This window comes from Lacerta agilis, chromosome 2 (genome assembly GCF_009819535.1).
Source record: "Lacerta agilis isolate rLacAgi1 chromosome 2, rLacAgi1.pri, whole genome shotgun sequence".
Classification (NCBI taxonomy): domain Eukaryota; kingdom Metazoa; phylum Chordata; class Lepidosauria; order Squamata; family Lacertidae; genus Lacerta; species Lacerta agilis.
In genome coordinates, this window is record NC_046313.1 from 116893205 (window position 1) to 116909403 (window position 16199).

A 16199-nucleotide genomic window follows, 5' to 3' on the forward strand; every position below is an offset into this window, starting at 1 on the left:
TGTGGTCCCGGCGGCCACTCCCAGTCACCGGTCTAGCTGCTGCATTCTGGATTAATGGCAGTTTCCGGGTCTTCTTCTTCTTCTTTTTTTTATATAAGGAATTTATTGGTTTTTGCAAAACAAAGAACAACAAAGCACATACACCAACACCAACACAAACACAACAATCAAACCATAATAAAAACAAATACAAATCACACCAATAATTCTTTTTCTTGTTTACACACACACACACAAAAAACTTTTCTTGTTCGAATCTATACTAGGTGACTTCCCCCGTTTTCTCTCCTTTGGTTCCAATTCTAATTTTACTTTAATAACTTCTCATCTCTAAAATTAAATCATTCAAAAATAAAAACTAAACATACTTCTTAAAATCTAGTTTTAACTTCAAAATAATCTATCACTTCTTAGCTTGAATCAAATCTATTCCAAATATAACTTCATAATAATTAATAATATAACTACATAACACAACATATTACTTCTTGTATCAAATCATACATCTTCTTTCACTTAGACTGCTGCTAATAAAGAAATTCAAATATCTCTTCTCTAGTTCAAAAACTTAAAATCTTAACACACCGGCTTCAGGGTACCATAATAAACCATCCTAATTTTATTTAAGATATTTCACCCTATCCCTTTTCTAACCATTTTCTTTCGCCATCTCGGGGTCTCCCCCCAGACATTCCTCCATCTTACACCAAAACCATTTTTCAGAATGTCCTCTTTTCTTATAAGTCCACAGTTCCAGACGCAGTCTATAACAGTCCTTACAGGGAGCCTCAGGGTACACAGATCATCACCTTCCAGCATCTCCGCTTCAAAATTCCGTTCATCTTCTAATCGTAGATATACAAATCTTTTCCCCATCATTCCTGGGCTCTCATCCCAGAAATTGGATATAAATCGTCTTCTAATCCTGGGTCTCTCACCCCAACAGGATTTTTCATCTTCTTGGAGTTGCAAAAGCATTGTACTTTGTACTTCAATAATTCCCTTAAGTTCCCTGCCAAGGTTTTCTTCCATTTTAACAATGTTCTGAAGAGTCTTTCCTGTGGGATATAACTTAGCATCCTGATTCAACAAAATTAATTTCTGGTTTAGCAATTCTAAGTCCAAAAAAAAATCCTTTGTTCGTGAGTCAGTCCAGAGTCTAAAACCAGCTTGAAAGTGAAACCCAACATGGTAGAAGTGGGCATAGGGTATCAGATTTCAGTATTTTTCCATCTTAGTCACAGTACTTTTCCATCTCAGTCACAGGTCTCCGCAGCCATTTTCCCTGGAGTCAGGGTGAAAAGATTACATTCTATCCACTTCAAGAAGAAATATTTCCACCAACTTAGGTCCCCCAAAAGGGGTCTAACCAATCTCACTTGTCAAATTCAGAACATTGTATCCACCACTGCAACAGCAGTCGCCATCAAAAGCAGTTACTTTCTCTCCACACAAAGGGAAAAAAACGGGCTTCCTTTCCATCGTAGCTCCCGGAGCGCCAAATGTCAAAATTAAGTCCAATTATTAGCGTACTCACGGCCAACGGGCTTCTTCTGTTTTCCTTCTGACAGGTAGAACGATCTCGCTCATCGCGAGCGGCGGCCGCCGCTTCGCCGGTCCGGTTGGGGCATGCCTCCACAGCCCGGCTCCGTAGTCCCTTCACCCCCACTCCCCCTTTACAGGGGGAACGGGAGAAGGGTTCGGCGCCATAGCGGGCTCGCTGGAGAGCCCATGCCGCGGGACGCTCGACCCGCGGTTTAGCGGAGCCCCGCTTTGCGGTAGCGGGGCTCCTACCCCCGGGCCGGCCTGAGTCGCCTCGCAGCCGAAGCGACCCACAACTGCCCGCGATGGCGTCCTCGCCAGAAGTCCTTCTGGGTCTTCTTCTGATGCCAACATAGCCTCTGAGCATCCATCACCGCCCCGTTGGCTGTATGGCTGAGTAGCCTTTCCTCCCCTGAAAAGTACATAGAGCCAAAGGAGGAAGTTGGAAGAGTGATGCTCTTTCTCACTTCATCCTTCAAATCTATGTGCTTTACAAGGCTCGGATTAATTCTGCTGGATCCACTCAGATCCCTTGAATCAACTAGGTGTGTGTTTGTGTACCCACTTTCTTTCTGTCTCTGTGGGCTGGTGAGTGGATAGCAGCATTTATCAATGAGGTTATGAGTTTGTTTTGTTCTTGTTTTTATCATGTATTTTGTGTCATTATTTTGTATGTTTCTTAGTGTGAACTGCCCTGAGATCTTTGGGTGAAGGGCGGTGTACAAGTTTAATTTTTTAAAAAATTGATTAAAAAAAAAAGTTAAATGATATGCTATCTTACTGCTTCCTTTCCCCAAAATGGCATATTTGACGAGTTTTGGGTAGCATTTAGGAAAATACTGAATGTAGTATTGCCATAAATCAAGAAGGATACTGACAAGCTGGAACGTGTCCAGAGGAGGGCAACCAAAATGGTCAAAGGCCTGGAAACGATGCCGCCTTATGAGGAACGGCTTAGGGAGCTGGGTATGTTTAGCCTGGAGAAGAGAAGGTTAAGGGGTGATATGATAGCCATGTTCAAATATATCAAAGGATGTCATATAGAGGAGGGAGAAAGGTTGTTTTCTGCTGCTCCAGAGAAGCAGACACGGGGCAATGGATTCAAACTACAAGAAAGAAGATTCCACCTAAACATTAGGAGGAACTTCATGACAGTGAGAGCTGTTCGGCAGTGGAATTTGCTGCCAAGGAGTGTGGTGGAGTCTCCTTCTTTGGAGGTCTTGAAGCGGAGGCTTGACAGCCATCTGTCAGGAATGCTTTGATGGTGTTTCCTGCTTGGCAGGGGGTTGGACTGGATGGCCCTTGTGGTCTCTTCCAACTCTAGGATTTTATGATTCTATGATTCTATAAAGAGCACACTCCTCTCCTATTATTGCAGAAGTAGACATAATTCACAAAATGATCCGCGCAAAATAGAAAAGTAGTCCTTGTTTATCAGGTTTCAGAACTGTAAGTCTCAAGAAAATATTCAACCTTGGGTAAGTTGCAAATTTAATCAAGAAGATTAAAAAAGGACCAAAAAAACCCTGATTATCCTTCCATTTCAGGCTACCAGAGGCAACTGAACTACAAGCACTCTGATGGCTCCTATAGCAGCTTTGGACAATATAACCGGAGCCCAGGAAACACCTGGTGAGATTGACAGAGGCCGCCTCATTTACGCAAGGCATATATACATGTTGAGCAGGGGGAGCTTACCTGGTTGAGTTACCTTGAAAGTCCAAATACACCATGTCAGCTGGCTCACCCTTATCTATATGCTTGTTGACACTCTCATAGGGCTCTATAGGTTTGTGGGACAGGACTTGTCCTTGCAGAAGCCATGCTGGTTCTACTCCAGCAAGGTTTGTTCTTCTATATGCTTGGTAATTTTATCATTGACAGATGTTAAGCTAACCAGCCTGTAATTTCCACAATCCCTACCCCAGGATATATTCTATCTTAATACAATTCTGTATTCCTTTGCTTGGGACGCGGGTGGCACTGTGGGTTAAACCACAGAGCCTAGGGCGTGCCGATCAGAAGGTCGGTGATTCGAATCCCCACAACAGGGTGAGCTCCTGTTGTTTCGTCCCTGCTCCTGCCAACCTAGCAGTTTGAAAGCACGTCAAAGTGTAAGTGGATAAATAGGTACTGCTCCTGCGGGAATGTAAATGGTGTTTCCATGCGCTGCTCTGGTTCGCCAGAAGCGGCTTAGTCATGCTGGCCACATGACCCAGAAGCTGTACGCCGGCTCCCTAGGCCAATAAAGCGAGATGAGCGCCGCAACCCCAGAGTCATCCATGATGGTACCTAATAGTCAGGGGTCCCTTTACCTTTACCTTTATTCCTTAGCTTAAGCTATCAATTTTTTGTTTCATACGTGAAAATGCTTTCCTGGTGTTGCAACCCATATTATTCATTCTGAGGTCCTATCAAAGGGCACATTTCTGGGCTTCAAATTTCCCCAAATGCATTAGCACTGGTGACTGACTCTGCTGTGCTCTGCGGCTTTCTTGCAGGCTGACGGCGTTTACGCTCAAGTCCTTTTCCCGAGCCAGACCCTACATCTTTGTGGACGAAAAACACATCCAGGATGCTCAGGCCGCTCTGGCTTACAGCCAGAAAGAGAATGGCTGCTTCCATAGCATTGGGGTCCTGTTTCACACCGCTCTGAAGGTACAGAGAGGAGGAGAGAATGCAGTCGGAACCAACCTCAGAAACAAAAATTCACCAATGTGATTTGTGTTGGCCTTTTGGGCTTAATTAAGTTGGGAAGTGTCATGGTGTGGTTATCTTATGTTGTTCTGTTGAGCTCTTTCTGAGGCCTCTGGACTGTCGAAGTTGTAGTGTGGAAGATACCATGAAAAGAGAAGATAGGTGGGAACATAGATCCCATCTCTGGGGTGCCATAATAATAATAATAATAATAATAATAATAATAATAATAATAATAATAAATTATTATGTATACCCCGCCCATCTGGTTGGGTTTCCCCAGCCACTCTGGGCGGCTCCCAACAGAATATTAAAAACACGACAAAACATCAAGCATTAAAAACTTCCGTAAACAGGACTGCCGTCAGATGTCTTCTAAAAGTCAGATAGTTCTTTATTTCCTTGACATCTGGTGGGAGGGTGTTCCACAGGGCGGGTGCCACTACTGAGAAGGCCCTCTGCCTGGTTCCCTGTAACCGCACTTCCTTCAGTGAGGGAACTGCCAGAAGCCCCTCTGCGCTGGACCTCAGTGTCCGGGCTGAACGATGGGGTGGAGACACTCCTTCAGGTGTACTGGGCCAAGGCCATTTAGGGCTTTAAAGGTAGCCCCACGTAGAGCGCATTACAGTTTGGGTGCCCGGCTGGGTGACCCAATGCATTGCACGTGTGACATCACATGGTGCGACGAGGCCCAATGGGGTTCATCACAGCTGTGGGAGGACCAAATGGGGCCCATCACACCCTCTGGAAGGCCTGGCAATACATGTGCAACAGGCACCCCCAATGTGGGGCGGAACCTGGTGCACCTGGGCGGGAAGCAGTGCAGAACTGGAGTGGGGAGTAGGAATGGGACCATTTGCGTGGAAACCATCCATGAAAGGAGACCAATGTGGACCGGAGCTCTCAGTATGGTGGACAGCCAGAAGAAGTGCATCCTAGCATCAGGTGGGTTTTGGAGAAGGTGGATCTTGGGAGGAGCTGTCAGGGGATGGAGAAGGGCCTTCACATACTCCATGGAGCTGAGGCCTCTTCCACTTTCTTTCCTACAGGGTGGGGTGGATGACGAGACCACTCTCACTGCCTACATCACTGCTGCTTTGCTGGAGAGCGGCCTGCCTCTCGATGTAAGTATCTGTCTTCTCCTTCTCGAAGCCCATTGTGGAACAAACAGTCACGCAGGGCACGCAGGCAGGTGCCCCTCACAATCGCAGCTGACTGTCTCTTGGCAAATTCCCAATCAAAGAACAAGTGGGGTCCATGTTTCCTTCTCAAGCATAGCAACCAGCCTTCTTTCTCTTGCAGAGGGCAGGAGAACCCATGACCCTCCAGATCTTGTTGGACTACAGCTTCCATCTGCCCCAGTCAACGTGGCTAATGCTCAGGGATGATGGGTTCTGTAGTCAACCACAGATGTTCTCTAACTCAAGTCTAGCAAGTGGCCTTCATGCGTTCTGTGGCGGGAATTTGTTTCACTATCCTGGCAGAGCTGAGAATTTTCCTGGTTTGCTTAAGATAGGTTTTCTTCATTCCGGTGGGGGAGATGCAGGACACATTCATCAGATGAAGGGTGGTATAGTGTCAGGGCTGAGCCAGTACGTTCGAGTTGCCCGGATGTGGGAGAGAACTTCAGGGTAGAAGAAGAGGACACTGTGCCTGAGGGGGAGGGAGCTGGAGGAGCTAGTGAAGGAAGGGCAGTGTCTTCAGGTGTAGAGAGACAGGAAGCGGCTGCAAGCGAGCCAACAGCTCCACAGGGACAGCAAGGCTTAAGTTCTGGATCAGAGACTGGCGAGAGATTTACGACTGGGAGGCGAGACAAGAGGAGACTTGAAAGGCTGGACAATAAATTCCCGCATTTTATTGTGGGAACGTTTATATATAATATAGCAGGGTTAAACGTTTCCTTATTTAACTTTACACAGCAGCAAGTGGATTGCTGACTCGTTCGAGTCCTTTTAAATAATTATGTCTTCTACCTTCCTGCCTTCTTGGTTGTTAATCCCTTTTGTCCCTCTTAAAAGAAAAATACACATGAATCTGAATGATAACAATATAAACTAGTTTACTGTCAGATTCGTTGAGTACATACTTAGGTTACAAAAGATATAAACTACAGGTATATATTAGATATTGGTGAGTCCTAAAAAGACTCCATTTACCACTTAACACTTCTATCAGCAGCAGCCTAACCGACCAACGGACTAGACTTCTCTGATTCTCTGATTCTATGATTCTAGACTGATTGTCACATAGAGGCAGTTAGTTCTCTCTTAGAATGTTGGATTTTACTGGCATATCCCACATTTATGAGGTGTTGGCACCGTAAGCGGAGGCCTCTACCGGCATCTGAACTGAGTGACTCTGTTGAATGATAATGAACTCTTGATGACCATTGTAAATATTGCAAATAAAGACCATTAAAATGCCAGAAGTCTCCAGAGAGGGTTGTTTGTGAAGATAGGAACGTGCTGCCCTGACATACAGAAATTTAATAAATGAATAAAAATAAAAGGGCTTTTCCAGAGGCATCTGGTTGTGAGAACAGGGTGCCAGGCTAGATGGGCCGTTTGTGTGATCAAAGCTGCTCTTCTGGTGTTCTTATGTCTTTGCTCTGCCCAGCTTCCTGCAGCGGGTGGGCCTGACTCTGCTATTCCAGCCACCACCTATGGGTTCCCCCCAGGCCTTCTGAAACAGCTACAGTGGCTGGGGATAAGCCTCTCCTCCCTCCCTTCTCTCCACAGCATCCCGCCGTGCGTAATGCTCTGTTCTGCCTGGAGAAGGCGGCTCAGGCGAAAGAGATCCACGTTTACACCCTGGCCTTGCTGGCTTATTCCTTTGCCCTGGCAGAGAAGGAGGAGCAGAGGCAGAAAATGCTGCTGTTACTCCACCAGGAAGCTGTGCAGGAAGGTGAGAATGAATCTCTGGGTGGAAGGGAAGGGTGTGGTACTCAACCCTTCTTCTCCCCTCAAAAATCTGGCTCCTCATTCCTTGGCGGGAATGAATAGTTGGCAATGCAGACAAAAGCACCAGTCCAAAGATCCGCCGCCTTCTCAGGATCCAAACACAGATTGCTGGCCCTCTTCCCATATTCCCACAGCACCTACATTGTTAGTGGTGCCTGGGTTGCTCGACACAAATATTAACGACTCCCTCATTCCCTGAAGAGGATGGCTCCCTTCACTGGAAGCGGCCTGAAAAGAAAGAGGTGGACACGTACCATTCATTCTTTCATCGTCGGGCTCCGTCTGCGGAGGTGGAGATGACAGCCTACGTCCTCCTGAGTTACCTGACCAACCAGCCAGCGCCATCCCAGGAAGTACTGGGGACAGCCACCCGCATTGTCAAGTGGCTCAGCCGGCAACAGAACCCCACTGGGGGCTTCTCCTCCACTCAGGTAAGCCTCCTTCCTTCCTTCCTTCCTTCCTTCCTTCCTTCCTTCCTTCCTTCCTTCCTTCCTTCCTTCCATCTTTCCTTCCTGGGATCCAGACCAAAGTTTGCCAGGAGTGATGGGAAGGCACAGCAAGCTGTCAGGGCTGCTGCAAACCCTTGAACTCTCAATCATAGGAAATTGGGGTATGGTAATGGGAAGTCCAGGGCCCGGTGAGGATGTCTCCAAAGTTTAGATACCTTGGCTGGGAATGCAAACCCCAGGGACGCCAACTTCTCACAATAACTTGACTATTGATATCCCCCTCGGTCAGCTTCTTCTCTGGCAGATTGGGGTATACCATATGATGTCCTAGAGAAAACTCCCTTGCTCACTGGGGCCACTTATACACCCTCCACAAAGCGGAAACGCATTCCCAACAAAAGAGGACAACAGACTTGTGCAGAGAAAGAGATGGGAAGGTGGAAATGATTACTGTAATGTATAGAAATATAAGACTAGAGCAAGGAGGACTGTGAGTGACCTCTGTGCCTGCCTAGTCTGCTGTCCGGGTGGGCAACGCTTGCGTGCCAAGGCCCAGTGACCCACAGTTCCCAAGTGGATAATAACCTCACCTCCATCCAAACAAAGGCTTACCCAATGCCTAACCTCACAAAGTTGTGACAATTGCTACAAGGGTGTCAAGGGCGTGAGAGGAGGGCTCTCTGGCCTTACCACAATTTAAATTACCCACGGCCACACCTCCTGCTGGTGCTAATTGGTCAGTGGAGCTACCTATGGGCGGGGCCCTGCCCAGCAACGCAGCCTAGATGGCAAAAGTGGCAGTGTCAATCACTGCAGGGCCCCCGATGCCTGGCCGCAATGCCGCCCACCAGAATAGGTGAGCGGACTTGTTAGGCAATCTCAAGAACCCCCCTCTTCCTCTCTTTTCTTGGGGGTTCTGAGAGGTGATATGATAGCCGTCTTGAGATATCTAAACGGCTGTCCCATGGAAGGCGGAGCAAACGTGCTTTCTGCTGCTCCAGTTGGTGTGGGAATGTTTAGGAGTGTGGATGAGTATATATTATTTATATATCTCAATCCCAGCTTGTGTGAGCAAGCTCCAAACTTAGCAGAGTTACATTCCCTTTTAAAACACAGCAGAAAACGGTTGCATAGGCTTGCTAAAGCCTCTATAAGAAATATATATTCCTGGTATATTCCCCTTCCCTCTTAAAAGTAAAGACACAACACAGTACTGTTTATAAGATATAAAAGAGTTTACTTACAGGCATCCTGAGTTACAGTACAGTCTCAGAAAGGCAGGCAGGCTTAGATAAATGTATTTACATGTAGAAGCTAACTCCATAAAGAAGCAGGCTTCACCAGGCCTCTTTTGGCTGGAAGCCAAGTTGGCATTCTGTCCCTGAGATGCTCTTCCTTGAAGAAGTGAATCCAAAGAAGAAGAGTTTGGATTTGATATCCCGCTTTATCACTACCCGAAGGAGTCTCAAAGCGGCTAACATTCTCCTTTCCCTTCCTCCCCCACAACAAACACTCTGTGAGGTGAGTGGGGCTGAGAGACTTCAGAGAAGTGTGACTAGCCCAAGGTCACCCAGCAGCTGCATGTGGAGGAGTGGAGACACGAACCCAGTTCCCCAGATTACGAGTCCACCACTCTTAACCACTACACCACACTGGCAGAGAGAAAGATGGGGTCTGGCTCCTGTGGTTTTGTGTAAACCTACCCAGGTGAAACCACACCAATCTCTAGTTACATAGAGGAAGTTGTCTCAGTCCAAGTAAACAGGAAGTTAAGGCTGGAGGACTGAGACACCTTCATGTCCACTCTAGCAATGTTGTGTTTTGACTGCTCTGTGTTTACATCCCACATCTACAACAAGGTCCATGCCCACCTTTCCCTTGGTCTGTGTTGCAGGACACTGTGGTTGCCCTCCAGGCCCTCTCCCTCTACGGTTCCGTTACCTACTCCAAGAGCAGCACAGGCACAGAAGTGACCCTGAGCTCCACAGAGGGCACCCTGAGGCAGTTCCAGGTGGACAGCACCAACCGCCTGCTTCTCCAGTGCCAGGCTCTGCCCAGAGTGCCAGGGGACTACGACAGCATGGCCACGGGGGAAGGCTGTGTCCACGTCCAGGTGAGTGAGTGTTCCACCTGGGATGGGTGTCTGGGAAAGAGAAAGTGTGAATGTGTGGGCCATACTGGGCCAAAGCAAACAAGATGAATTTTAACAGGGAGAAATGTAAAGTACTACACTTGGGGGGGGGGAAGGCACAAATACAGGATGGGTGACACCTGGCTTGAGAGCAGTACATGTGAAAAGGATCTAGGAGTCTTGGTATACCACAAACTTGACATGAGTCGACAGTGTGATGCAGCAACTAAAAAAGCCAATGCAATTCTGGGCTGCATCAATAGTATACCTGGGGGTATTGGCTAGAGGGCTGCATTGGTTGATGGGCTCAGTGATGTCAAGATCCAGATTAGCTCCTTGGTTGGCTATGCTACTGCCCTCCTGGTTCCAGAGGCCTCTTACCCTCTGAGTTGGTGTCCATGTCACTGCTGGAAACCTAGGACATGCCTGATGGAGAGAGAGAGAGAGAGAGAGAGAGAGAGAGAGAGAGAGAGAGAGGGATAAAGACCCTGCCATCAGATGTCAAGGAGACAAAGAACTACACAACTTTCAGAAGACATCTGAAGGCAGCCCTGTATCGGGATTATTTTTTTTAAATGTTTGATGTTTTACTATGTTTTTATGTGTGCTAGAAGCCACCCAGAGTGGATGGGGAAGCCCAGCCTGATGGGTGGAATATAAATAATAAATTTATTAATTGTTATTAGAGCCCTGTTTCCTTTCCAGACCACATTGAAATACAACGTGCAGCCACACCAGGAAGAGGCACTGTTCATGCTGGAGGTGCGCACAATTCCAGAGACCTGCACTGGACCCAAAGCCCTCAAAACATTTGATGTTGCCATCAATGTCAGGTAGTCCCCTTCATTGGCCAGGGCTATTTGGGAATCTGGACCACCCCACAATCAGGATGTATTAGAAGATGGATAGATGGTCACAGGGTGGGCTGTCAGGGGCGAAGAGTGGTGCGATTCTCTCCCCTCTCTCTTTGGCTTCTCAGTTACACCGGCAGCCGACCTGCCTCCAATATGGCCATCGTTGATGTTAAGATGCTCTCTGGATTCATCCCGGTGAAATCATCCGTAAAGCAGGTAAGAGCTTTGTTTCTGTGTGAAAGCCTCGCCAGAAACAACAGCCTACTTCCTTGGCTGTAGGAGACTTGAGAAGAAAAGAGCTGCATTTCCATATTGCCTACCTCCCCCAGGCATCCTCTCTCCGAAAACAGCCACGAGGATCCCTCTGGGTGTCTCGCAAGCAGGACTCCTCCTTGTGTTTGTTAGTCTGTCTCCAAATTTTGCTACTCTGAGGCCTGCAACCTTTGTTCACAGAGGAGCCAGTGAGCTTTCACAGCTGACGGATGTTGATACAGTAATTGGCCATGGGATTGTCCAATCCCATCTTGGTTTTAAAGTCAGCTAACCTAACGGGCATAATCATATCTTGGGGCTAAGAATGTTGTACTAGCTTGCAATGTCCACTAGCCACTAGATAAGTCACCTGGAGACCTTCAGGTGACAAGTTACTAATAAATCTAATAAATGAATGAAATGATTGATTGATTGATTGATTGACTGATTGAATGGATCACTCAGCTCAATCTCCTCTGCCAGGACTACAGAGAAGGCTCTCCTTGCCCTCACCTTAAGGTAGACTATGCTGCACTCCCTGAGGCTTCAGAGGTCCCTGGCGGAACTGGCACTGTTACATTTGCCGCATAATACCCGTTCCGCATTTGTAAGAACTCGATCTTCTGGTGTGCCAGCGCCTGCACTGTGGAACTCCCTGCCTCTTGACACCAGGCAACTGTTAAAAAACATTCTTGTTTAGACAAGCAAGCCCAGGTGCTTAGCAAGTTAATGTGAGTTTTAATCTGTTTTCAGTCTATTGCTATATTAACTTTTTGAAAGTTTCAAATTATTGTTGTGGATGTTTCTTATTCAGAGTTTTAGAATTTTATCCTTTTCATGAGCCGCTTTGAGGTTGCTTTTCTTTACAGTTATTAAGTGTATGAATTTTATGAAATAAAGAAACAACAACAACAATCTGTATTTTGCTCCACCAGCTGGAAAGCCACAATCTGGTCCAGCGCACAGAAGTGAGCACCAGTCATGTCCTGCTGTATTTGGAGAAGGTGAGCAAAGATGTCCGCCTTGGGCAATTCTCTCCTCCCCTGGTAGCATCAAGGAAGAAACAAGAAAGTTCGTATTTATGGTTTTATTCAGTCATTGTGTTGCAAGACAAGGAATCCAGTCCTTAACTCCACACTGACGTTGCTCACTTTGATCTCCTCCCCTTCTTTCCCCAGCAACAGCGCCGTATTTTTCGCTCCATAAGACGCACCTTTTTCCTCCTAAAAAGTAAGGGGAAATTTCTGTGCGTCTTATGGAGCGAATGGTGGTTCCCGGAGCTGAATTGCCCAGGGACCAAAAGAGGATCATGCTTTTTATTTTGCAAAGAGAAAAGGGAGTGTTGAAAGGACCCGCTCAGCAGCTGATCAGCAAGAGATAAGAGTCCCGGCTCCCTCCATTGTTGAATGTGCTGCAGAGGGAGGTTGCAAAAAAAGCTGCCAAACGTTTAGCTGATCCTCAAAAAAAACTGTGGCTTTTAGAAGAAGAAAGCCAGAAAAAAAAAATTTGTTTTGTTTCCTCCTCTAAAAAAGAGGTGCGTCCTATGGTCGGGTGCACCCTATGGAGCGAAAAATACGGTACTTGGCTCCTTTGCTCTTTAATTCTAATTGAGCGGAGAGTCCATGGGGATGGTGGTGATTCTATGCTCCCCAAGGATGTCTCTGTTGCCAGTTCTCCCCCTAACAACTTGGCAGCTCTGCGTTCTGCTGTAATTCAATCCTGTTTCTCTCTTCTCCTGAACCTGCTGAAGAAAGGGGGGGGCAATCCCCCCACCCCCTCCTCCTCTGATGGATGGATGGATGAATGCTGAGGAGAAAGAGGAGGCGATCCCCAGCCCTCCTCTTCTGTCCAGTCCCTGACAAAAGTGGGCAGAGTCAGGAGGCAGGAGAATCTCTCCTTTGGGTGTACCGGTGGGGAGAGTTAGAGGAAGGTGGGGTTTGCCCCTCACATTCATTCCTTTGGAAACATGGATAAGCTACCAGGGCAGCGGTTGAGCTTCTCTCTCTCTCTCTCTCTCTCTCTCTCTCTCTCTCTCTCTCTCGTTGCAAACCAGACATTACACCTCCAAATTGCATAATGGGAGTACTGCAATATCGTGTGATTACACGATCACTTGGCTATGTGAGAGGAGGGGAAGAGAGGATGATATTGTTCAAACCCTTCCTCTTCTTCCCCTCAAGGAAGGATGGAGGGATGGTGGGAGCCTGTGGAGGAGATTTCCTTCCTGCATAGAAGGTTGGGAGAGAAGGCTTGGCATTCAGGGTGCCACTCTGAATGCTGCTCATTGTAGCCACTTGTGATGTGCAGGGCAGAATATTAAAAACACGATAAAATATCAAACATTTTCCTAAACAGGGCTGCCTTGCTTTTCACAGTGAGGGAACTGCCAGAAGGCCCTCAGAGCTGGACCTCAGTGTCCAGGCTGAGCGATAGGGGTGGAGACGCTCCTTCAGGTATACTGGGTCGAGGCCATTTACAGCTTTAAAGGTCAGCACCAGCACTTTGAATTGTAATCGGAAACTTATTGGAAGCCAATGAAGCCAATGAGTCAACAGTGTGATGCAGCAGCTAAAAAAGCCAATGCGATTCTGGGCTGCATCAATAGGAGTATAGCATCTCGATCAAGGGAAGTAATAGTACCACTGCATTCCGCTCTGGTCAGACCTCACTTGGAATACTGTGTCCAGTTCTAGGCACCACAGTTCAAGAAGGATACTGACAAGCTGGAACGTGCCCAGAGGAGGGCAACCAAAATGGTCCAAGGCCTGGAAACGATGCTTTATGAGGAACAGCTTAGGGAGCTGGGTATGTTTAGCCTGGAGAAGAGAAGGTTAAGGGGTGACATGATAGCCATGTTCAAATATATAAAAGGATGTCATATAGAGGAGGGTGAAAGGTTGTTTTCTGCTGCTCCAGAGAAGCGGACACGGAGCAATGGATTCAAACTACAAGAAAGAAGATTCCACCTAAACATTAGGAAGAAATTCCTGACAGTGAGAGCTGTTCGACAGTGGAATTTGCTGCCAAGGAGTGTGGTGGAGTCTCCTTCTTTAAGCAGAGGCTTGACAGCCACCTGCCAGGAATGCTTTGATGGTGTTTCCTGCTTGGCAGGGGGTTGGACTGGATGGCCCTTGTGGTCTCTTCCAACTCCATGATTTTATGAAGTTCTTCCAGGACTGGTATTATATGGTCCCTGCGGCCACTCCCAGTCACCAGTCTAGCTGCCACATTCTGGATTAGTTGTAGTTTCTGGATCACCTTCAAAGGTAGTCCCACACAGAGCGCATTGCAGTAGTCCAAGTGGGTGAAACCCAGAGCATGCAGCACTCTGCCAAGACAGTCTGCGGGCAGGTAGGGTCTCAGCCTGCGCACCAGATGGAGTGAGTAGACAGCTGCCCTGGACACAGAATCTCAGCAGTCTTGTGATTCTGTATCTCAAGTGATGATCCTACCTGCTTGTCCACAGGTGACCAACATGACCCAGAGCTACACCTTCACTGTGGAGCAGGACGTGCCTGTCCAGAACTTAAAGCCGGCTGTGATAAGAGTCTATGACTACTATGAAACAGGTGAGAAAGGCCCCCCACATTGCAGACCATTAAGGTTCACATATCCTACTTCTTAGTTAACTCTCAAAGCAAAATTTAGAACCACCAGGCAATAGGTGCATTCATGAGCATTCTGCAACCAACCCCTTAAAAGCCACCCGCTAGTCTAAAAGTGGTGATGGAGAAGGCTCTGGGAGGCAGAGGCTGGCCTGACCATCTTTCTCTGTTGCTTCCCTCTCTTTCCAGATGAAGGTGCTGATGCAGAGTACAGCGCCCCCTGCAGTACAGGTAGAGTATGAACAGAGATTGCCTTGTGCAAATCTGAACTGGCTTGAAACTACCAAAGGTCATCCCAGGCCATAATCCAGCTTTCTTCAGGGGACAGGACATGCTATAGGGGAGTGGTTCCCAAACCTTTTAGGGCCTCTGCCCCCATGGTTCCCCCAAAAATCCGCCTACCCTACCCTATAAAAAGCATTATTCCAACAGCAGTTTTCACGACCCACTAATGAAGGCAATAGCACAATAAAATTCAAAACAGTGACAATTAATTGCATGTTTATTCAAAACCCAATTAAACTCTTCCGTTGATTCAACAAAACGGATGAGTTTGATGCAGTGCTGCCAGATTTTTAAAGCCTGATAGTCGTTTACACTTCCAGCACCGCTCCCCCCCCCCCCGCTGCCCACTTGCCTCTTAGCACCAACCCCAAGTAATCCCACTGCCCCCCCCCCAGGGCATGGTACTGCCCATTTTGGGAACCACTGATTTAGCATCCTGGATTAAAGTGACTTGAATGGAGGCCAGGCCTCCTGTTGGGCAGGTTGAGGGGGCGGCCACCTGGGCTGCCAGGTTTTGGGAAGGGCATGAGACGGCAGCAGTTGGGGATATGGGGGCGGGGCGGTTGGAGGGGGGGTTGCCATCTGGATCTCCTGCCTCTGTTCCCCCAGAGCATATTGGGACACTTATGGGTGAATGCTTGACCTAAAGGAGATTCTTATGCTCTTCCCTCCACTGCAACTGAAACTAAACAGAGGAATGCTTGAAGGATGCTACCCATCGCTCCCCAGATGGACTCTGCGCGCATCTTCTTTCCACCAGATGAGGGGGGGCAGAGAAGCTGGGCAACAACACAAGGTCTGGACCGCAGCCTGCTCTGGCAAAACCTGGAATAACAAGAGGAAGAAGAGGGGGTTGCTACACACTTCAAAACCAGCACCCACCTTTGTTGTTGTTTTTTGTTTTCATTTTGAGATCCTTCTGTATGGCTTCAATTTCCCTCTACGGGATAAAATAAAAGAGAACTATTTTATTCCAGTCATGTTTCAAGCCTATCTCTGCGGGCATTTCTGGAGTGGGATGTGGTGCGAATACAACTATTTATTTTTGGTGTTTTATATTCTCTGATGCTTTTTAGTTTTCCAACTGGCCAGATTCAAACAGCATTAGGGTTAAGCGTCCAGTTTAGCAGCAAACTCATAAGGCAGGTTGCTGCTGAAGGGTGCATGCACTGTGTGTGTGTGTGTGTGTGTGTGTGTGTGTGTGTGTGTGTGTGTGTAGCTTCAGATGGAGCAGATGAAAGAACTTAAGAAGAGCCCTGGTGGATCAGGCCCATGGCCCTTATAGTTCAGCATCCTGCTCTCACAGTGGCCGACCAGATGCCTCTAGGAAACCCACAAGCAGAAACAGAACGAAAACGAGTCCAGTGTATATGAAAAAATTAAGACACAAATCAGAATTAAATACTCATTGAAGCATCCACACA

At 47.4% G+C, this 16199-nt stretch overlaps 1 protein-coding gene across 1 annotated transcript in view; it reads left to right on the forward strand.

Annotated features, from left to right (window-relative positions):
- The window catches only part of LOC117042828 (alpha-2-macroglobulin-like), a 69362-nt gene extending 53611 nt beyond the window's left edge, over positions 1-15751 (forward strand). Inside the window, exons 25-36 of the mRNA XM_033142485.1 lie at positions 3090-3174; positions 4044-4200; positions 5289-5363; positions 6978-7143; positions 7401-7630; positions 9543-9761; positions 10485-10612; positions 10759-10849; positions 11821-11889; positions 14352-14454; positions 14680-14721; positions 15469-15751. Of these exons, the coding sequence (XP_032998376.1) occupies positions 3090-3174; positions 4044-4200; positions 5289-5363; positions 6978-7143; positions 7401-7630; positions 9543-9761; positions 10485-10612; positions 10759-10849; positions 11821-11889; positions 14352-14454; positions 14680-14721; positions 15469-15539 (1436 nt within the window). The 3' untranslated portion in view covers positions 15540-15751. The remainder of the gene's footprint in view (positions 1-3089; positions 3175-4043; positions 4201-5288; positions 5364-6977; positions 7144-7400; positions 7631-9542; positions 9762-10484; positions 10613-10758; positions 10850-11820; positions 11890-14351; positions 14455-14679; positions 14722-15468) is intronic.
- The last annotated feature ends 448 nt before the right edge of the window (positions 15752-16199 follow it).